Below are 24,592 nucleotides of genomic sequence, written 5' to 3'. Positions count from 1 at the left end.
ACCTGGACACAGCTATTGCTAGGACTTGGTGCAGAGGAGGTGTCCTATTATTTATCAAAAGTAGGTAAAAATTATCTATTTAATAAATAGCCCAGAAAAGATAAAACGCTGAACACATGGCTGACTCTAATAAGGCAATTCTATCTTTTTCATATCAATGTAGGGAGTCTTGTGCAGTTTTCCAATTTCAAAGTAAGATCAGTGATTTCATGTCTTATATAAACGGAGATATTAAATTTGCATTTTTGATGCTGAAAAGGGACTATTTAATTCCAGCTTGGCATGTTTACCGCATAATGGGTAAACCAGGGATTTCAAAATTGAGAATCCTCTGGGCTCAGTAACAATCATGTAGCCTTCTGCTTCCCCATTTAAGTAACCTGCCAAGTCTCTGATTCAAGGACAAGGACTCCATGTAAGGGCATTAAATATTAAAACACATTCTTTCATGAATACTCATAGAATTCAATCATTTTAACAATCATTACTACCTTCCACTTTGTGCAAGGCTTCCTTGCCAAACTTGACGTGACATTTTTCACCTAATCCAGGATCGTAAGAACTGTTTATAAAAACAGCTTGTTGAGGGGCACCTGGCTGGCTCAGTCAGCACAGCATGCAACTCTTGATCTCAGGGTCATGAGTTCGAGCCCCACATTGGAGGTAGAGTTCATTTAAAAACAATAATAATAAAACTTTAAAAAAACAGGTTATGGAATAATTGCATGGGCATCGGAGTAAATTCCAATTCCAGCAACCTAAATGACAGAACATAGAAATCTACCTGATTCCCCAAGACCAAGTATAATAGCGTCAATAGACAGAGAGGGAGAGAAAGATTGTCACACCAAGCTTGTGGTTGGCTGTACATTCACATGACTTATTTCAATTCACCTAATTTCAAGCAAACAACACAAAAAACACTTCAGATTAGTTTCTCTGAAGTCATCAATGTCTGATCCTTTTAAAACAGATGTTTCAAAAAACAAGACCTGTAATTGTTTAAACATTGACAATTACTGATTTCTATTGTCAGGACAGCTTACCAAATCCAAAAGCATTAGAACCTCCAATGCTCTGTGAAGCCTGAACACTTGTAGATGTGTATAGTCCTGTCACCAGCAAGCCGTCAAAGAAGGTGCTTGTTGAAATTGTCACTGAAATGCAGGAAGGGAAAAAGAAAAGAAACCTCAATCAATACAATCAGAATACTGAGATACATTTCTGAAGAGTTAAACACTGTCAAAACAGTTTTACTCATTATTAAAAAACTATTTTTATACTATTGGTAGTTAGTATTTTCTTTATATTAGGAATTGCAGAGGAGCAGAAAGAAGCTCAGAACTCCAGTAGCTGTAATTGCTGGTCCTAAATTTAGTACATTAGATCTATCTTCCTGCATTCATTTCCACGTTCCCCAGCTATATGCAAAATCATCTGAAAATAATGTAGTATTGAATAGCTAGCTTCCCCACCTCCATCACCACCCCTGAAGGCAGTCAAAGGCATTGCTGGAGTTTTGGCATTGCGATTAAACACTTTTTTTTTTAAAGTATTCCATACTGTGGGAAACAATCTTACATCGGCTGGAAGAAGAACAGTAAGTTGCACTGTATTTCTAATTGTGTGTCTACATTTCATAGATGAATCCCCTGAAGTTTTTCAACAAAAGCAGACTAATTTGCATGAAGACAGTTAGTCTTTTTCCTTCTGAGAACAAAGAAGGAAGACCACTGCATGCCTTAAGTTCCAGAACAAAGTCTGCAAGAGGAGTCCAAATGGTTTCATAACCAGAAAATCAGGATGTTCCTGGGAAAAAAGGGTCAAATACAATGTATCTGTATGCGACTCAGGTTTGGCTTCTTACAATTTTGTCTTGCTCACCACCCTAAAATAATGATTATAATTTCCACCTTGACATAATATTTTCTCCTGCGTTGGTTTTATAAGATTAAGATGATGCCATTGGTAGGAAGCAGCCAGGAAGAGGTAGTATTATTTTGGCAGTGCACAGTACAAGACTGTCATCATGCTCGGTGGCAGTTAGGAGAATGGCCAGAGTCACATTAACTTCAATGAGAATGTTTAAATTAAACTCCAGGGAATCCAGTGAATAGAGCTAAAGGGTCTGAAGCGTCCACATTATAAAGCATAAAACAAGGCTCGTAGATCAACAGAACAGCCTGACATCATGCTACCCCCACAAAAGCACTGGATATTGGAGTAAATCACCTCCACATTCTTTAATAATAGCTAATATCTTGACCGCTAGCACGTAAACCACTCAGCTGGGCACTGAGCTAAGTAGTTAACATGTATTATCTCATTATCAAAACGTTTCTATAAAAGGGGTACTATTATTACTCCCAGGATACAAATGAGGAATTTGTGGCACAGAGCGGTTTAGAACCTTGTTCAGGACCATCTGATATCATCTAACATGTTTGATGCTGATTACCCAGCATCTCTCTTGTCTTCTCTCTGCCTGCACACCACACCCTCCCCAACTCCCAATGCCACAGAAGCCAAGTGACATGACCAAACCCTTGTTGAATACACTATTTTCCAGATTATTCACATGCATGAGGAGTATTTGAAGAAAAGGAAAGTAAAAGCTGCAGGACTCAGTGTCACTGTTATTAGAGAGGAAGAGGGTTGAGGGTGGCCGAGAGGTGACTCCTACGGCATGGTGGATGGAGCCCTAGCCCGGGTAAGGGATGGGATCCGGGCACCGTCGGCTCTACTGCTGCCTCCACCCTTTGGTTCAGTGAGTTATCCTGGCCAAGGTAAGAAGTGCTTAAACAGCTTCTGTGTCCCTATCCAGTGGGGTTTGGAATGAAGTTGCTTTCTGTTAAATTAACTATACTAGCCTCTGGACTCTACGGAAGTGTCTTAGGCTGCCCTTTCCAGCAAATCAGACCCAACCTGCAGTTCTCACTGTGGACCCATGGGACCCCGCTTTTACCCACCTCCTCTCAATCCACTCCACTCTAGTCCAGCAGGGACAGCAGCAATTCTGCGTTAAATGCACAAATATAGCCCCTGTGGACTCCTCTCCGTTCCTTTATGCTTCTACCATGGTTACTATTCCCAAGAAACTAAAAAAGTACAAGTTTTATGAGTTAGGGGGTGAGGCAAACCTGAATCTCAATCTCACCTCTCTACCTCTGATCAGTGTGTGACCTTGGCTCAGATTCCTCATCTACAAAAAGAATGATACCATCCAATTCACTGTGAGAGTGAAAAGAAATATATCTACCATCTATCAGTGTATCTATCTCTTTAACAAACAATCATGCATATAGTAACTCACCAGTGAAACCTCCCTTTCCCTGCCCTTTTTCAGAGCTTGAAGCCCTGCCTTGCTCTTCCCTTCTGGAGACCTGGAGCCCTTCACAGCCTTCCTCACATCCGCTGAAGACAGAGCCAATCACTGGACTGCCCACATCTGAGTCCTGCCGCCTGCTCCAACGGTCCACCTACCCTCCCCGTGCACTACTACATTTCCACCAACAGTCTACATCAAGTCTCAGCTGTGACCTCAGCAGGCTCAAGATAAGTGGCATCCCCAGCTTGTTATTAATATGCCTCCTCTTCCAAAAGATATTGCTGAAACAGCAAGGTCTAGTGAAAACATCCCAGGAATAAGAGGATTGGAATTTATTACCAACAATAATGTGCAATGTCAGATGGGGTGAGCTATTCTCCCTGCTTGGTCCTATTCCTAGTTGTAGTGAGATGAATACCGATTGTTTGGTAACCTCATGGCTAGGTGGACATATCATTTCTAAACATTGAGTGTCTTAGAAAACAGAATTGAATTACTGCAAAAAACACTTCTTACCCTTAGAGTCTCTTGGCTTTAAAATGCCATCCATAAACTGACTATTCCCAAATTTCTGTCTCCTGTCCAGGTCTCTACATACCTCTCTCTCTCTCTCTCTCTCTCTCTCTCTCTCTCTATATATATATATATATATATATATACACACTCCAGATATATATCAAGATGCTGCTCAACAACCCCACTTGGATGTTGAAGATATGTCTCAACCTCAACATGACCAAAACTGAATGCCTACCCCGTCCCTCAAAACTGTTTCTCCTACAGCCGGCACCAAATCAGTTGCCGGTACCACCGTCTGTCCTGATGAGTCAGCTTTGGAATCACCTTCTCCCATATGCTGCATCTAGTCCATCAGTAAATTCTATTGGTCCTGCCTTCAGAACATACCCAGAATCTGACCACTACTACGCTGGTCTAAGCGACCTTCATTTCTCACATGGATTATTGCATTAGACCTCAATCTGGTCTTCCTGGTTCTACCCTCCTCTCTCTAGAGTCTATTCTCAGTATAAGAGTCAGAGGAATTCTTTAGAAGACCCATTGGATCATGTCACTCCTCTGCTTACAGCTTCCCTGCTAAGTCAATGTCAAAGTCTTTACAGTGGCCCCCAGGGTCCTACCTGACCTGCCTCCATTCCCTCTTTCCTCCTTCCACTCTCCTCCGGGCTCATCCCACTCCAGGCACACTAGCCTCCTTGTTGTTGCTCAGACATGCCCAGTCTTTGCACCGGCGCCTTCCTCTGCCTTGGACTCTCCTCCTTCAGATTATCAGGTAATCATCACCTTCTAGCCTATTATAATCATACATTTCCTCACAATGGTTTTTGTTTATTATGTTTACTGTCATTCTCATTCTTCAGAACGTGAACTCCATCAAGGCAGATATCCTAAGTGTTTTGTTCAGTAGTACACCTCAAGCATCTGGAACAATTCCTGACACTTTTGGGTGATCAATAAATATTTATTGGAATATGTATTAATGAATAACTCATTCATACAAAAATGGCACAAGGTTGGCTTGTCTTCAACTCGTTTCCAGAGGAAAAGTATGTTGTGAATCCTAGATTTTATACATCAAATGAATCCCACCTGGAAAAACCACACGGAAAAAAAAATAAGAAAGAAAAGTTGGCTATTTATATATTTTAAAATGTTTCCCAGAATGCAAAATGATCGATGCGGGACCAAGAGGCCAATTGAAGACATTTGTAAAAAAAAGGCAGATCACCTACATTCTCACAGGCTATGTGTTTACACAAATGATCTAAACGAAGAGTTCCCTATTAGAAACTAACTGATTATAATCTATTTCTCTGTTTGCTAGAGTTGGGAGTTTAGAGTTATTTTTGAGGGGAAAAATGGTATTTGCTTTTGAAAAACTGCTGTCTTGACAAGCATTCCTTCTCCTTCTTTAAACAGATGTAATGCATAATCCATATGTGAACTGAAAATCAGTCTCTTTGCTTCAGAGAGAGGATATGTTGCCCAAACTCTTACGAGATATGAGACATAGCTTTTCGATCACCAGGTTCCCTTTTATTCAACAAGACAACGGGTCCAACTTCTGCATTCAAAAAACATCTGACACAGTTTGGATTCCCTGATAGCTTGCAGGAAACTTCAGAATGTCTGCAGCCTGCATGTTTTTACTGACGAGAACACCAGCAGCGAACACAGGCACAATCTGAGCAAGATGCTGAAAACTTTATGCCAAGACACTCCAACTTTGCAGCTACGTCAGGAATATACATCTCTCTATCCTTTGCTTTCCCTTTCATCAAATGCTTCTATTTCTCTCTACTTGCAGCCTCTGGTTAGTCTGTCAGGGTTTCCTAAACAAACAAACAAAAACCCCACAATTACAAATAATTGTCTCAGGCATCGAGGTTGCCCTGGCTTGCTGTCCCTCACCTGGGTGATTCTGCATCATCAGTCACCGCCAGTTTCTCTTTTCACACTTAATAATTACCTTACCCTCTGATATCTTCCTGATTCCTTTCGCTCAAGCTCCATGTGACCCTCAGTGTGCACTAGTTATTACCCTTCCTATGTGTGCCCTGACTTGACTTTTGTTCCTCTAATTCCACTGGGACTCACCCTTCAAGCACTAGCTGGCCTTCTCCAGTCTTAGCTCATCAGTTACATCCACACACTGCTGCCATCCAGGCAATTGAAATAATCTTCGTGAAAGCAGAAGAGTGATCTCTGATAAATTGTTTTGAAAGTTTACTATGGGGGCACCTGGGTGGCTCAGTCGGTTAAGCATCTGCCTTCGGCTCAGGTCATGATCCTGGGGTGCTGGGACGGAGCCCCGCATCGGGCTCCCTGCTCGGTGGGAAGCCTACTTCTCCCTCTCCCCCTGCCTGCCTGTCTGCCTACTTGTGATCTCTCTCTCTCTCTCTGTCAAATAAATAAATAAAATCTTTAAAAAAAAGTTTACTATATACACAGTATCAATATGGCTCATGATAGAAAAAAATGAAGCTCACATCACTGAATGTAAAATTATTACTATGTACATGAACTAGAAGGAAAATTTACAACTTTTATATTTTTGTAAGTTTCTGATTCAGAATGTTATAGTCCCACTACATAATTTAAAATGTTGCAAAGCTAATGTCATTTAAAAAATGTTTCCTTTAAAAATATTTTATGAAACTACCTTTGCATAAGTAGAAGTTTAGTTAAAAGGTATAAATTTGGGCACACTAAGATAGGGGAAAATTGTACAAAGTTTTTGCATTTGAACTACCTTTAAGATGAACAACTATTAGGACTACCTATATCTAACTTAATTTAACTAGCCCAGTTAATATGCAAACCCTTCTTTCTCTTTCAAAGATTATGAGCCATGTGCTCTAATAGTAAGAAGATGGGAAACAAATAATATTTAGCCAAGTATCAGTTCACTTGAAAAGAAGTTTATTATATAATGTGAATAATTGCTGAATATAGGTGCTAGTCTTTAAAATTTTGTTGTGCTAGTCTTTTAAATTTTGTTTCAGAAAAAAATCCTATTTTTTTTAAAGATCTTATTTATTTATTTCACAGAGAGAGACAGCGAGAGAGGGAACACAAGCAGGGGGAGTGGGAGAGGGAGAAGCAGGCTTCCCGCTGAGCAGGGAGCCCGATGTAGGACTCGATCCCAGGACCCTGGGATCATGACCTGAGCCGAAGGCAGACGCTTAACAACTGAGCCACCCAGGCGCCCCCCAAAAAATCCTATTTAAAAGAGAAAGGAAGAAGTGTATTTTAAACACACGTATTACAAATGCACTTAAGATGAGCAAACTAACCCAAACAATAAAATGCACTAGAAAGTACATAATACATTCAGACTTAAAGTAATATATATGGAAATATATGTATATTGCTATATATGTGTGTGTGTGTATAGATAAAGATATACATAAAACCTTCTATGAGCCAAGAACTGTGTTAGAACTATAATTTGGACTTTACTAGCTAGAAAGGCAAAAAAAGATATTTAGAACTAGTTCCCTATTAGCAAAATTCTTATAAACTCTATCTGACATCCTATCAATTCTGGTTATTTTATAAAAATTGAAATATATCACCACCATATGACAGGAGCCACCAGTGATCCATTTTAGACACCAAAGGTTTATATCAAATCATAAGATATTTTAATGACTTTAAATAGGTAAGCATCTACTTAAACACATCAATCTGCCATATTATCTACTTCTTTTCATGGTTTCACAAATGTTTATGATAAATTTATCAAACCCTTCCCAAGGAGACTTTATTTCCTTAGAGTCAATTTTTATATCTTTTATGTTTTTGCATTAAAATGTTGTACAGAGGAAGCAGAAAAGAATGTCCAGTGGAAAAAAGACAGTCTCTTCAACAAATGGTGTTGGGAAAATTGGACAGCCACATGCAGAAGAATGAAACTGGACCATTTCCTTACACCACACACAAAAATAGACTCAAAAGGGATGAAAGACCTAAATGTGAGACAGGAATTCATCAAAAACCTTGAGAAGAACACAGGCAGCAACCTCTTCGACTTCAGCTGCAGCAACTTCTTCCTAGAAACATCACTGAAGGCAAGGGAAGCAAGGGCAAAAATGAGCTATTGGGACTTCATCAAGATAAAAAGCTTTTGCACAGCAAAGGAACCAGTCAACAAAACCAAAAGACAACCGACAGAATGGGAGAAGATATTTGTAAATGACATATCAGATAAAGGGCTAGTATCCAAAATCTATAAAGAACTTATCAAACTCAACACCCAAAGAACAAATAATCCAATCAGAAGACATCAACAGATATTTCTGCAAAAAAGACATCCAAATGGCCAACAGACACATGAAAAAGTGCTCACATCACTTGGCATCAGGGAAATACAAATCAAAACCTCAATGAGATACCACCTCACACCGGTCAGAATGGTTAAAATATGGTTAAAATTAACAAGTCAGGAAATGACAGATGTCGGCGAGGATGCGGAGAAAGGGGAACCCTCCTACACTGTTGGTGGGAATGCAAGCTGGTGCAGCCACTCTGGAAAACAGTATGGAGGTTCCTCAAAAAGTTGAAAATAGAGCTACCCTGCAACCCAGCAATTGCACTACTGGGTATTTACCCCAAAGATACAAATGTAGTGATCTAAAGGGGCACGTGCACCCCAATGTTTATAGCAGCAATGTCCACAATAGCCAAACTATGGAAAGAGCCTAGATGTCCATCGACAGATGAATGGATAAAGAAGATGTGGTATATATATATACAATGGAATATTATACAGCCATCAAAAAATGGAATCTTGCCCTTTGCAAAGACATGGATGGAACTAGAAGGTATTACACTAAGCGAAATAAGTCAATCAGAGAAAGGCAATTATCATATGATCTCACTGATATGAAAAATTTGAGAAACAAGACAGAAGACCATAGGGGAAGAGAGGAAAAATGAAACAAGATGAAACCAGAGAGGGAGACAAACCGTAAGAGACTCTTAATTTCAGGAAATGAACTGAGGGTTGATGGAGGGGAGGGGGGTGGGAGGGATGGGGTGGCTGGGTGATGGACATTGGGGAGGTTATGTACTATGGTGAGCGCTGTGAATTGTGTAAGACTGATGAATCACAGACCTGCACCCCTGAAACAAATAATACATTATATGTTAATAAATAAATTAATTAATTAATTAAAAAATGTACAGAGGACTAGCTACTTAAATTGTAAAGGAAAAAAAAAGCAATATCAACATTACAGATTGCAAGTAGAATTTTGAACCTACCAGTGCATTTTAGAGGAAAAATAAAGCATGTATATGATTACTAATAATCAGAAAGCAAATGTGTCTTTACCAGATCGTATCATTCCTTTGGTCAGCAAACATCTTTAGCTTCCTATTGCCCATAGATTAAAATCCTGTCTTCAGTGTGGTTTCAAAGACCTTCAGGCTTGGCTATAACCACTCTCTCCAAATTTCCCTGTTTCAGCTGAAAACACGCTTTGACCCAGTTAAACCAGAACATTACTTCCCTGTCTCCTTGTCTTTCTTTAAAGGGAGTCCTCACCTAAAATGACTTTCCCTGTTTCCTTTGGTTAAAATCCTCCCCATTCCTCAGGCACAGATCCCAATGTCATCTCTCTCACAAAGTCTCTTCTGATCTCCTGGGGAAGCTACCTCTCCCCTCTCAGTGACCCCGAAGCTCTCAGAAACTGTGGAACACATGAGCACTCTCCACCTTCCTCAGAGCTTGGCTCAGTGGAAGAGCTCAATGTTTATTGAATTCAACCCTACAGAAACACTTGTTACAACATAAAATAACATTAAAACAAAACAAAATAAAATAAAATAAAACTGAGAATATAGGGTAGCTGATGAAACTAAAATTGTGATATCCAGCATCCTTTCGACAGAGAAAAAAGAACCAGTGTTATTCACAGAGGTAGATGAACATGAAGGTTTCTCCTGCAGGACACAAAAACTGAAAATCTATGCAGTATTTTATTATGGTACTCAAAAAGCAGAAATGTCTGAGAAAATTTTGGTGGAATTTTACATTTAACCATGATAGTGTTTCTTTTGCCCATGTGTACTTTGTGTGTGAATATATAATCACATGTATTTTAGGTACGTATCAAATTAATCTTCCAGTAATTTTGTCACTAAAACACCTTATGCCTTATCCTCACTCTGAAGTTACTCTGCCATTTCCTCAAATAAGAAATAAGAAGGGATCAAAAGGCTGAGGAGGTTGTGCATATCGCTCCCACATCTGTGTTAAATTGGCAATGAGCTCAGCTCCAGGAGTCTATGAATATGGATTGCTGGGCTGTGACAGCAGAATGAAAACATGATGTAGCGACACAATTCAATTCTTATCAGTGGCTCAGAGAGTACCTCTGTCTTGAAATGACTAATTACAGAGTCAGTTATTATCTATTAGAGCTTCTATTAACTGTTCCCAACAAGACCCTAATACCATTCTTGCAGAAAATCACTGTAAGATGAAAGTCTGGAAGAAAATAAATTTCGACGTTTAATGCTGTTGCATTTCATGCTAAAGCTTCTGGCCTACAAATGCAGTATGGGCCATTAAATTTTGATCACTTCAAGCATCTTCCATTACTACTTTATAGGAAAGGCCTTTAATATGTGCAGAAGAGAAACATATATATGAAATGATGTTACCATCTTTTTCAAGATGACAAACATCGGAAGATAGCAAATTGCAAAAATGTTGAAATTAAGTATTAGTGATAGTGCAGCAATTGCAGAGTTTCTATTTCTTATTTTTCATATATTTTGAAAAGGAAAAACACCAGCAGAACTAATATTGTCAATATTAAAAAAAATGTTGCTGCATTTTGCCTTGTGAACAGAAACTTGTTTGCCTTTTGAATACAGAACAGATTAAATAGCCTGAGGAGCAAACATATTACTCTAAAAATAAAATAAACTGAGTTTATTTGCTGCAAAATTTCATCAACATAGAGTGTTCAACTACTGCTTCCTTTTTAGTTAAAGTGCCCCTAGCTCTGGGTACGAAATAGAGACCATCTAAAAATACATAATAATTTAATTCAAAACCTCTATAAACATGATCCCTTAACTACTTCTCATTACATGTATTAATTCCAGTATGACATGATTTTATGTAGCTTTCAAATGTTAAGAAAGCCATTTCAAAAATAACATCCCCCAAACCAACAACAGCTGAGAAAAAAAAATTATCCCAGTAAATATTTAAAAGAAATGACCGGAGGTCAAGAGTCTCTGAGGGAGGACATGCATGCATAGTAGTAAACTGAATACAAAGGTCTTAAAAAAGCAGACCAGAAACAAATGGACACCAGTGAGCCTTTTTATGAAGGGCAGAGAGAGGTCATGCTTGCCCTACCTAGGTATCCCAACAACTACCCAAAACCCTGGGCTAAGGCATATAAGAGGAGCATACAAGAGGAGGCTCTAGAAATGGAAACCGTGCTCCTCAAGCTGGATGGACTGGATTAAATACAGCAGCCTGCATCTCCTGCAGGTCCTGAGAGAACGGTAGGGGCTTGACCTTGGAAGGCAGTGGCATAGCAGTACCCCCCAGGCCCCAGGTACATGGGCGTAGTTTCCCGGGAGCATGCCCCGCAGGTTTCTCTGTAGAATGCATTTAACCTGATGTTTGCTGCACTAGTCATTATCACTGCCCTTTATTATTGGTATTATTACTCCTCTTTTTCATTTTGTATGGATTTGTACTGTTCCTTGGGGGACAAAGGAGGCAGAAAGAATGGCCTCCAGGGAGGACTAAATGTGGTGTGATGGAGGACAAGGCTGATGATCAAAATAATAAGGTCAAAGAGCTCTGGATCAGCCCACCTCTGAAAGCAGGGGAAGAACGCCCTGGCAAACACTCTCCCACCTTTGTCTCTCCCTGAAAGGAGAGGAAACCCAGCGCAAGATCTGGGAATTGTGACAGGTACAGGAGGCTGATTGTATGCAAAATTTAATGATGTACTAAAGCATTTTCTAGAGTCCATCTCCATGGAAGCCTCTTATGATATATTTATTATGGATTCAGAGACTCAGATGAACCACACATAGTCTCAAAGTCTTCTCTTCCAGCAGCACCAGTAATAAAAGGAGAGCCACTGAGATCTTTCCCTTCTTTAAATTTATCCTAGGACGTAAAATGGGTGCAGTCAAATGTGTTTGTGAATTTATCATTTTAAAATTAAGCCCTTTGGAAGTAAGTTTAAATGACAGCATTTGGTGAATGTAAAGTAAATCTGTTTCTCCATGCCTCCACATTGCCTTTCTGTTCTTTACTCCCTAGGGCTGTCCGTCTGTCTCTCTCTTGCACATGCACACATGCACTCACACACCCACACATGCACACACTATTTCTGAATGCACTAACATTTGGGGTAAAATCTCACCTACCTTATTCAGGTGAAATCCTGTCCTGAGACTTGGAGATGTATGTCAGAATAGGCACCTGAGATGAGATCTTGAATGTTTTTGAAACCTCTTTAGGATTGTCCAATCTATGCTAAACACGGATTCCTTAGCTAGTCATCTTAAATATAAAAAAGAAAAACATAACTCTACAATGTTTCACTGTATGAGTACCAATTGGTTATAGTAATGATGTTTTTATCATCCGCTTTTCACTTTCATAATGTAATTCTGAATTTTAAAAAAATTCCTACAAATAATGATAAAATTATTTAGTTCCTAGAACCAAAAATATTTATTTTCCTCTATAAATTACGCCCTATTGTAATTTAGAGAACTGTAGACAAGAGTTACTGGTATTTGTGTCTTATCTCTGACCTTATTTTTCATATGTTACTTTCACATGAAACTGGATGATACTCATACATGAAAATTTCATATTGTTGCCCTGCACTTGATAAATTATTAAAGTGCTGTGGATGAATGTGGTGTTCAGGTTTTCAGCAATTTTTATCCTTTTGTTCTTTCTTTTTTAAAGAAAAGACTACCTTGTCAATAACATCACAACTTTTTAAAATTTAAGCAAAGATCAGCCTTAAAAGAAAGCATTTTAGGAGACTTTTTATCCCTAACCTTCTCAAAGGAGTCCGAAGAATTTTTTCTTTGACACAAGGATGTTAATTAAGCTTTTCTAGAATGAGAAAAATACACCTAGTAGTTCTCATAAGCATATACACAGGTAAATGTGTTACAATAAAATGCACAGCTGCCTAAAGAAAAAACACATGTATAATTTTTTTTCAATATAATCGGGTGTTTAAAGACTTTACACAATCAAAAGGCCTGTAACAGTTTTGTTTTTATTACACTTTCTTGGATTTTTTTTCTTTTTAACACGAAGTGCCCCCCAATTCCTATAAAATGCAGTTTTGACTGGGGGTAAATAAAGAAAATTTGAACTCATGTTAACAAACTGCAGGATGACTCCCAAGAGTGTGCTCCAAGTTGTTCAAGACATAAATATATGCTTTGTTTGTAGTTTTGTTTGGTTTGATGATATATCATTACAAATTTTCAAAATATTTCCATATTTGCAACACTGTATACTTGTTCAAGAACATGCCCAAGGGTGACATTGCTGGTACTCATGTGTATGTCATAGATTTCTGTTATGTGACAGAGCTATGTATTATACATATTACATATATTATATATTCTATATCTCTGTTATGTTTGTAAACTGACTAAATCAGCATTATTAATAATTGATATAAATCCTAACAGTTATATTGAATACAACTGTAAAAATATTACAATTTTTTAAAAAGGGTTTTTCCATAGTATTCTCATTTGGCATCTCTATATGTTCATTTAAATACACTTAATTAATTATAAGCAACTGTGCTAAAATCAAAGAATTCATTTAAATACATATTGAGTAAATCAGACATATGGCATACATATGATTAAACTATAAAATTCTATAATTAACTTATATAGGACAAACATAAAATTCTCATTTACTTTATGGTCAGATCTAATGTTTTTGTGTGTGTTTGTGTGTATCTTGCTCAACTCATTCATCCACTGAGCAAAGAGTAAGTGCTACTACTTGGTACTGGTGACATAATGTGAACCATCTGCATGTTTACAAAAATAACATTTGAGTAATTGTTCCTGGCCCTTTTCAGAAGAATCTTTGTTCCATGTTTCAAAATTCAATTCATAAAATCTGAAATTGCTAATACTAAAATTCACAAAATAATGTTTAATAAATGATGTAACAGACATTTTCAGGGACAGGCACACACAGCTAATTGCTCCTCTAATAAGCTACAACTAAATGCTCTTCCAAAAATCTTTAGACAAGAATAATCACTAAATAAGAATATAACTTAAATGACATTTACATTGATAGCATCTGATAGCGATTGGATAAATTATTAAAAAGGAATAAATGTACTGCTAATTTATATAACATCAAATTGCAATTACATATATTTCTCCTATATGTAAAATGGAAAATGTCACACTTAATATTTTACGACATGGCACTTAGTATGATGAGCCTTAAAATCCTTCTTAAAATAACAAAATATCTTACAGTTTAATATAAATTTGCATTCTCAATACAACTGTAAGACAATTTTTCCAAGGACAGATAAAGAAAAACTGCAGGTATGAATATTTATCAGGAAATGTCTTGAGACTTGGAATTCTAGGAAAAAATTAACTGATTAGGTAAAAATTTTTCAAATGAAAGGAGTCTGCAAAGGACTAACCATGTTTTGCACCTGTGCTATTCCTTATTTTCTGGTATAGGATTTCTAAGTAACTTTTAATGTAGCCTTAGCACATACTTGTTTTTTATTTGTTTTCACTTTTTTTTTAGAAAATTCATCTAAATTCTTAAGTTGAAGACTTGCCATAGAAAACTAGAGTTGGACGAAAGGCAAACTTCCATACAGACACATTTTTATAAACTTGTACATTTTGTTTGCAAGTATTTGTATATGCCTGTTGAAATGCCTATTTAAGAATTCCAAATAGAGGGGTGCCTGGGTGGCTCAGTCAGAGAAGCGGCTGCCTTCAGCTCAGGTCATGATCCTGGGGTCTTGGGATCGAGCCCCACGTCTGGCTCCCTGCTCGGCGGAGAGCCTGCTTCTCCCTCTCCCGCTACCTGCCACTCTGACTACTTATGCTCTCTCTCTGTCAAATAAATAAATAAAATCTTTAAAATAAAAAAAAAGAATTCCAAATAGAATTTAAAATGTCAGTTACGATATTTATTGCACACAGATGGACTCATACTCTACAAGTGCTAACCCTGATAAATAAAATTATTACTTTAAATCGAATAATGAGTATTTGGTAGAACTATGAGCCAAACGAATTTCTCCCACAGATTATTTTACTTTTTCAACTAGAACTTTCAATCACCTGAGAAGATTATTAAAATTCAGATCCCTAGGTCTCCCCCTCCCCCTTCCACTCCCCTGGGGATTCTGATTCTGTAGGACTGGGGTAAAGATCAGGAATAGCATGTTTAACAGCGTTCATCCTGGGTAAATTTTGTGTAGGTGGTCCTGGGATAGACCAATGACAGTGATATGAAATGCTCCAGATTGATACCTCATGGGAAATAGAATTTCCAATGAAGGCTATCCATGGGACTAAAAATTATAATTGAATTGAGTTGAAACTATATTAGGAATTCCACTACAGTAAAAAGCCACTTTGCCTTTTATAGTACTGCAGTTTCCTCCTAGTGCAAATGATGTTTAACAAGATGAGGATATAATGGGACACCTGTTCTTAGGAGACCTCATGCTTGCCAGCAAATAGTCTGTCACTGATGAGGACAGAAACAAATCCAGAATGAGGATGAGCAGCCAAGGTTGCCATGGATTTGGGGAGCATACACTAAAGAGCAATGTCAGAGCCTGTGGTGACGTTCTTGGCAAACAAAGACCATTATATGTCCCGACTGTGAATTAATGATAAAGAAAAGAAGGTAACTAGTTCCTGAACTTGCAGATGTGCCTTTAAAGAACATTTACCCAAAGTTATATAGGTTATGAATTCAATATCAAAAAAGGGAGGAAGAAGGGGGGGGAGAAGGAGAAGGGGAGGGGGAGGAGTAGGGGAGTTGAGTTAAATAAGCATAGCGTATCTGGTAGAGAACCCTTTCTGGATGCTCTAGAACACCTCTCTTTTCTGATTGCTAGTAGGGATTATTTATAATCTCTTATTTTATAGATTCTGGTAAGAATTTCTAGAATTTATTAATAAAGCAATGTAAAGTTAAATGGGTTGTGGCTGCTGGAATCTTTATCAACCTTCGTAGTTGTATTACTTCTGCTATCTATGAGACAGAAAAAGTGGCTCAGTAACCATGTGGGTACATTTTTCGTCGCAGGGCTGGAGTGTCTGGGACCTCACTACCTTTCATCTACCTCAAGCTTCACCTCTTCTCTCAAGTACTTGGTTCTACATTCTTCATTTGGAATGATCTTCTTGGCAGAGAAGGTGAAAATTGAGATTTGGATGGCGAGACTTTTCCACCCCTTCCAACATCATGCGGCTGATTCCCGATATATGTGGTAGTTATGTTCTATAAAGCCACCACGAACACTGAATTAGCGAACACTAAACGACTGCTCCTGCGGGACATACAGGGTTAGGTTCCTTCCAGGCTCTGGAACAACATTTTCACCAACTCATCATTACATCACCTTGTTTTATGTGTGTTTCTGTTTAAAGGCGACCTTACTTTTAACGAGTATTATTGATTTGCTAACATTTAAATTAAAGCCACCAACACTATAGCTCATGCCTGAACAAAGCTTATGGAACACATGCGTTTTCTCTATAATGCACATCACAGCTTTCAACACCCCAGGACTACCACTCGGGGACCATCATAAACAGAAAATTTATCAAACATAGCATAATGTATAAACTTGTCTAATCACTAGGCTGTATACCTGAACTGATACAGCACTGTGTGTCGATGACATTCAAATAAGAAGAATAAAAATAAATAAAATAAAATAGCAAACTTATTGATAAGAAGCCCAAAAAATGAAATGCAAAAAGTGTGCCACTAAATAAAGGATGAAAAGAACACTTGTTTACAGCAGGAGGGCTGAAACAAGATGACAGAGCATTCAACCTCAGCTGGGAAAATGCACATATGACCACTCAAACTTTTTGCCTCTCTGTAGAATGTCTGCAAATGACTGCAAAAGCAGCACAATTATTGATTTGAGGGGTTACAAATAAATTTCAATACGTGGGTGGGGCACAAAGACAGAACCTGTGAAAAATGAGGATGGATGGTATCATCTGTGCCAAGCCAAAGGCTCCCCCCATTCATTGCTTGCTTCATGCCAAGGGTATTAATTTTCTAGGGCTGCCATACAAAGTACCATGGACTGGGTGGGTTAAACAACAGAAATTGATTTACTCATAGTTCTGGAGGCTGGAAGTCCAAGATCAAGTTGTTGGCAGGTTTGGTTTCTTCTGAGGCTCCTGCTCCTTGGCTGGTAGATGGCTACCTTCTCGCTGTGTCCTCTTCTGTGTACAGACATGTCTGTGTCCAAATTTCCTCTTCTTATAATGACATCCATCATACTGGATTGGGGTCCACCCAAAAGATCTCATTTTAAGTTAATTTTTTTTTCATTTTAAGTTAATTAAATCTTTAAAGGCCCTCTGTCCAAATTCAGTCTTGTTCTGAGGTACTGGGAGTCAGGTCTTCAACATATTGATTTGGAAGGGTACACAGTTCAGCCCATAACGCCATCAGTGCCTTTCTAGCACACATAACTTCTCTTCGACTTCAGTTCATTGCTGGCTTGAACTTCCCCAATGCATTCCTCATCTCATGCTTCTTGGTTGTGTGTGTCTCTTCTTCTGCCTTTTTTCAATGTTTTTGAAATCCAAGCTGATCAGGGCTGTCTTTGCTTTATTCCTCCTTATAATGAGTTACAATTTATAATTAGAATTGACTGCTCTGAGACCCCTGGCCCTCTTAGGTCTTATAAAATTCCCTTTGGAGCCTGTGTCCAGAGGATCAGACCCCCTTATACAGTTTCTCTGCATCTTGAGCACTTACTATATTAGAAGGCATACCAAGAATTTCCCAGAAATCTATCCAGGTCTCCACAACCCACCTGTAATCTGCCTTTCTGGGCTTACCTAGGATTCCATGCTCCTGTCTACCTTTGTATTTCCAAGAACGTGAATACAAAGATAGTTTTCCCAGCTTCAGGCCTTTGCTCTCATCATTCTCTCTACCCAGAATTCCTTTCATCTCTATTTCTCCCTGTTGAAATCCCTCCATTTCCTCTAGGCCTCCCCTAAATGTTACCTCCTTCAGGCTGCTCCCTATAATTCTGACCACCAATTTGAATATGTGGGGGTATTTTCCCACACCACCACACAAACCAGCTATCCTGCAATTCAACTCAATTCTGGCATCATCCATCTGGAGATAGGATCAGATCCCACAAGTTAAGGGCTCAGTCCCACGAGACTGCTCCCCACTTCAGATGCCTATCACAAGTCCAGGTTGTCGCCCGTGCTTCTGACCAAAGCACATATCCAATTGGGCCCTATATATCTGAGGTTCCCACAACCTCTTCTTTGAGTTCAATTTATTTGCTAAAGCGGCTTACAGAGCTCATTCTACTTATTAGAGTACAGGTTTATTACAAAGGATACTAAAGGATACAAATCAGTAGTCAGATGGAAGAGATGCACAGGGTGAGTTATTTGGGAAGGGGTGTGGAACACCCAGGCTTTCGAGGCATACCACTCTCTCTGAATCTCCATGTGCTCACCAAATGGAAACTCTCAGAACCCCACCCTTTTGGGTTTTTAAAGAGGCTTCATTACATAGGCATGATTGATTAAATCATTGGCCATTGGTCAATGAACACTATCTCCAGCCCCATACTTCTCCCCAGAGGTCGGGGGGATGGGACTGAAAGTTCCAACCTTCTAATCTCATGGTTGCTCCACTGGCAACCAGCCTCCATCCTTAGGTGTCTTCCAAAAGCCACCTCATTAGATTAACAAAACATGCCTTTATCACTCTCATAACTTAGGAAATTCCAAAGGTTTCAGGAGCTCTGTGCCAGAAAGACGGATGAAGACCAAGTATATATTTTATAACGCACACTATATCACACTCCCTGACCAGTCAAGCCTTCATTCTCCCTCCCAAGACCTACAAGCACTCTCAACTATATGAAGCTTACCATCTCCTACCTTAAAGTATTTGTGTGTGTCCATGTGACATCCCCTGGTAGGTTATAAGCTTCTTGGAACTAGTGGCAATGCCTTATTAATCATATCCCCACACCACTTGGCACAGTACCTAATAGATTAATACGAAGTGATTTTTTTTATTACCAAGTGTTTTTTAAGTGGATGTGCTCTGCTTTTAGAAGACTTTGAATTAGAATTAAGTGAACACAGTTAAAGTCCCTCATGACTACTCTATCTCGTTTTTCTGCCAGCTATGAGAAAATCATCTTCCATGTCTGCCATCTGGCTGGCTGGTTCGTTGTTGATTCTCACAGGATAGCATACTTCTGCCTCTTTCCTGATCCAAAAGTTCTCCTCCTATTCAGCACTACTCTCTTCTGTTTCACACACTCTCTCAGAAGTGGACCTTGAGGCAGGGTAGAGGGAACATCAGTACAGAAGTGAAAGAAGTGATAGAGGGATGGGAGGGCAGCCAACAGAAAGTACAATATGAAATAGACTATCCTACTGGGCAACTGAAACTCAAGCCTGTGGGAAAACTTTAGGAAATCGCATAAAATACTTGCCTCAAAATTATCTCCCCTGAAGATGAAGGGAGCTGGGGTATTTATACACTGATTCCCATCATGTACTGGTGAAAGATGCTACTGGGGGAGTTTGCTCTTGCCTGGAGTGCACAGTCCTCTGGCTCAGAGACGCAGATACCATGGTTAGAAGCATGCTGGAGCACAATGAAACGGCAAGGCTCAAGGTTATGGGCACTGGTGTGCAGTTAAATGTGTAACTGCCTCTCTAGAGCAAAAGGCCCTGGTATTTTATAATATTACAAACTCCCACCATCAGTGATTTCAAGGCACCAGCTGCTAGCTCCCTGAACACTAAATTGGGAAGAGAACCACAGCACGCATTATTACTCCACCATAGGATATTTTTCCCACAGAGATACAAGAAACATAAATAATAGTAACATGTAGTATAACAGTTAGGAAGTGATGAGTTTTGACTATGCATTACTCTTGTTTTAATATAATTTACTTATTGGTAATTTTACATAATTTAATTTTTAATAATCACTGTGTTTAACAACCGACTCACAAAATTCCTGAAAATTTAACAAATGGCATTTGTGAGTTGATTGGATATGGAGACGGGAGGCACTAAAGTATCAGTTGCAATGTCTGTTCTTTTTGAACAAAATATACCCTTTCCATGCTATATTCTAGCCAGGTGTTTTATTCCACCTGTGGCAATGAGCAGAATTGTTTAAAAGTCCAAGTGGCCCGGGAACTAGCTAGAGATGGGTCCTCCAGCTAGGAGGAGAGGGTGTACCTAAGCTCAGCTTCCCAAAGAGCTGGGGAGAGCTTCCTTCCCCACTGGGGGCCACAATACCCCATGGGCCACAAGGGTTCCAGAAGCTGGGTAGGTGACTTTCCAGACAAGTCTGATTTCTGACTGCCTGGCCTGAAGCAGACTGATTATTCCTCCACTTACAAGACTGCTTTTTTTCACTTACTCTATAAAAAGGAAGAACCACTGGGGAAAGGAGGGCCCCTCCACTGAAACACAAACCTACACCAAGGGTTCCGCAGCACCCTGGTCCCTGCCCACTTCTGCTTGGCATGATGAGAGATAGCATAAAGCTATTTGTAGCTGCTTGTCTTTTAAATTTTCCCAACAATGCCTACTTATTAGTCCACACCACAACATGGTGGAACTTGTCCCAAACTCTTTCAGGACAGTTGGTGACCCACCTTGCAGGATACCCCCAAAGCCCAGTAATAGCTAGGAAATAAATTACTGTCTTGTGTCAAAATTTCATATTCACTTTGTATATCTTTTCCTCTGTGGTTCTTTCTACTTCATACCTGGTATCCTCTATAAAAGTCTCTCTTTTGGGTTTCTTTTTGTTTTGTTTTTCAGATTTATGTAGGCATTTGTTTCCCACTTTCTCATATTCAGTGAGAATCACATGCCCGTTAGACATACTATTTCTTGTCTTCATGAGATATAGTTCATCCTTTGCCAAGAGCCCATTATTCTTGTAGCTCAAGCCAGAGGCAGAAACCCAAATCCTGTTTTTCAATACTTATCTATGTAGCCAGATGATCATATCCTATATTCCTCTTTCTCTTCCAAACACAGCTTCCAAAGACAGTCCAGCTTCCCAGCCTCAGAACCACAACTTCCAAAGGGAGACAGGGAAGGTCTATGTAATCACTGTGTCCATCAAGCACCTGGAACCAGAATATATTGTGCCCACACATCAACAGACATCAGCATCTCCTCTGTTGCTAGGCAACCATGCTGACCAGGAGCACATGTGCGCTCCTGTTATTCCACCTGGTGGTGGAGGCAGCTCCTAGGCACTGGCTCTGGGATCAGAATGGCTGACAACAGCAGGAGAGGATATGTCACCAACTTGGGACTCCCATTAATCCACACACATAAAGGGATCTCAGGATGGCAATGATAAGAATGTTCGCTTCCTCTGCTTCTGCACAGAATCACAAATTTTGAGGAAGCAACTATACTGGGAGAGATCCCAAACAGAATCCCATTTTAACCTATATACTTACCTAACCCTTGAACATATACCAACTATTGGCTGAAATGCAGAGCTACACATATCTCCAATCACAGTGTCTACACAAGAAGAGAAAAGCCATCAGCATGACTTGCTGATTTCTCCAGGATTGGTAAATGTTTGGTTATAAGTGAATGAAATTTCTCTGCATCCTAAGTATTTATGCTAAAGGTCATTCTAGTTTTCCTAATTCCTGGGTTTTTAGTTATTGTCCTTAGCTTTGAATCCGCTTTTGGAAGCAGATGACATGTACATAACAAATTAAAAAAATATATGTTTGGTAGAAGTGGACACGGAATAGATACTTAATTAATCAATTAATTGGAAGTCAGAAAACCTGGTCTCTAACCCCTGCTCATACTAACTTTACTGGAAAGATCAAGATGTGTTCTTAAAATAAGATTAGAGAGACTATAAACTGGGTACCTGCAAGCCAACTATGCTGTGGATATGTTTCATTAGGACAGCACAGTGTTTGAATAAACTTGAACTCAATGCTTTTAGGTGGGGCCAAACTCTCTAGTTTCCAGCCACCGTTACTTCCTACTCTACTGTCTCACCAGAGATAACTTCACATAGGTTCTGTTGGCCCTGGAAGGCATTTGGGTTTGAGAATCTAAAGACTATATAATCTCTGAGGTCCCTTCCAACTGTAAAAATCATCTATGCCTGGATTGGTTATGAAGTAGATACTAGAAATAATAGGGGGGAACTGGATTTGGTTGATATCAAAATGTAGAGCAAAGAATAAACCACAGGTAGGGGACACCTGGGTGGCTCAATCAGTTGAGTATCCGGCTCTTGGTTTCTGCTCCCATCATGATCTCAGGGTCCTGGGATTGAGCCCCCAGTCAGGCTCCGTGTTTGGTGTGGACTCCACTTGGGATTCTCTCTCTCCCTCTGCCCCTCACCCTGCTCTCTCTCTCTCTCGCTCTCTCTCAAAAAAAAGAATAAACAACAGATAAAGCTCAAAGTTAACATACAGATACTCAGAGGTGCGGAGAATATTCTGGCAAATTTATTTTCAAAAGGGAAAAGAAAAGCTTAATGCTTATAACATCTGGAGATCAGAATTTTAACATAGGGATTAAAACACACATGTTAAAATGGCCTCATCCTAACAGGCTCAGAACCACAGGTTATTTACCCATATTACATAAAACACAGCACAGTCTGCCAGTCCTAGCAGCCTCTGCTCAGCAACCAGGCTCAGGGTAGAACCAGAGGCAAATGGAGATGAAGTTGGCAACAAGAAACAGCCCTCCCACCTCATCCCTATTGACCCTCACTTCTGTGAATGAATTCTCTCTTCTTTTATTAAAATTCCACCGCCTCCATGCAAAAGCTACTTTAAAAAACACCAGTTCCCAAAATTTTTAAAGATTCCTATATTTTATGTCTTCTCAATAAGGTAACAAAAAATCAAATATATCTTTAAAGCCTGAAAAACAACCTATCATAACGTCTCCATATACTGAGCAGCCAACTATAAAGTCTTTGATATGTATCATTTTAATTCCAATTTTACTTACAATCCTCCTTAAATTTCAGCAACAGAAAACAGATTTTTCTCTAAAACAGTTGTTTTCTCTAAAACAGATTTTTCTTCAAAACAGCATGTTTTGAAAAAGTGATCATAAAGGGAAAACTTATTTCATCATTTTCCCAAAATTTTAATGAGCTTAAAAAAATTCTCTTTAAAGTTTTATTGGCTTTTATATCCAGAGAAATTTTTTTAAAAAGGAGTAAGGTGTAATTTTATATATTTTAATTTCTATATTCAAGAAACAGAAAAATAAAGTAACTGCCCAATAAACATATGAAATCATATTAATCTCACTAATAAGGAAAATCTAAGCAGTGGTCAGATATCAATTTGTAGCTATCAAAAAGGCACACACACGTGCACACACACACACACACACACACAAACAGAAAATCCAGTACTGGAATATGGCCACTCAAAAACTCCGATGGATTGGTATAATCATTCTTTGGGGTAATTTGTCAATATGTATCAAGAGCTTTAAGATATGCATGCACTTTGATCTAGTAATTACACATCTAAAAATGTATCCTAAAAAACTAATCAAAAATGCAGCCAGAGATTTATGTTCAATACTCAATCTACAATACTGTAATAATGAAAGACTGAAACAGCCTAAATGTCTAAGATTCAAACACAGTTACATAAATTACTGTACACCCACTTGAAGATCTATCACGCAGCCATTAAAAAGCTTGCTTCTTGAGGAATATGCAGTAACGTGGGAAATATGTGGCAATAAAATGTTAAGTGGAAAAAACAGGATGGCAAACTCCAGGTAACATTAGGTTCCAGTTCTGTGTAAGAGTATTTATAAAGACTCTCTGCTTGTTGATCTAGGTGAAGGTTCCCGGGTGTGTTTAGTTTGTGAAAATCCAATAAGCTATACATCTGTGTTATTCATAGCTTTCTGTATGCACGATATACATCAATAAAAGATTTGTTAAAGGTTGATTTATTATGTTTTATACAAATACCCAGTTAAAAAAAATGGAAGGAAATAAAAAAAAAGATTTTAATATGTAGTAAGTGCCTTGGTAAAGAGTCGGAGGAAGGCCTATCTAAAAAGCAAAAAGGAATATCTAGAAAGCAAAAAGGAGCTACAGGAATTAAATGAGATAATTTACATGAAGTTTTCAGAATACTGCCATGTACACATATTGTATATTCAAAACTGTTAGGTTCATTATAAATCCTTTAAAACTACCATTGAACAGAACTTGAATTCTTACTGAGAAGGAGGTTTTTTATTGAAAGCAATCACTAAAAACAGATTTGGAGAGGATACTGTGCTACTGAATCAACTCCTGCCCCACAATTATCAGTTTACCAGCAAGTGGCTCTCATTCCCACACTCACCTCCGGATGTGACCCTGCCACCTCTCCTTCCTCATTGAACCTTACAAAG

At 38.8% G+C, this 24,592-nt stretch overlaps 1 protein-coding gene across 2 annotated transcripts in view; it reads right to left on the bottom strand.

Moving 5' to 3' along the window:
• RELN (reelin) overlaps window positions 1-24,592 on the bottom strand; it is a 499,645-nt gene that overhangs the window by 426,980 nt on the left and 48,073 nt on the right. For both annotated transcript variants that reach the window (XM_073898696.1, XM_025873239.2), the window contains exon 2: window positions 1,047-1,157. In XM_073898696.1, the coding sequence (XP_073754797.1) occupies window positions 1,047-1,157 (111 nt within the window). The remainder of the gene's footprint in view (window positions 1-1,046; window positions 1,158-24,592) is intronic.

This window comes from Callorhinus ursinus, unplaced genomic scaffold, assembly GCF_003265705.2.
Source record: "Callorhinus ursinus isolate GAN/ISIS: 27379988/994484 unplaced genomic scaffold, GSC_fseal_2.0 scaffold12, whole genome shotgun sequence".
Taxonomy (NCBI): domain Eukaryota; kingdom Metazoa; phylum Chordata; class Mammalia; order Carnivora; family Otariidae; genus Callorhinus; species Callorhinus ursinus.
This window is presented reverse-complemented; position numbering and strand designations above follow the sequence as displayed.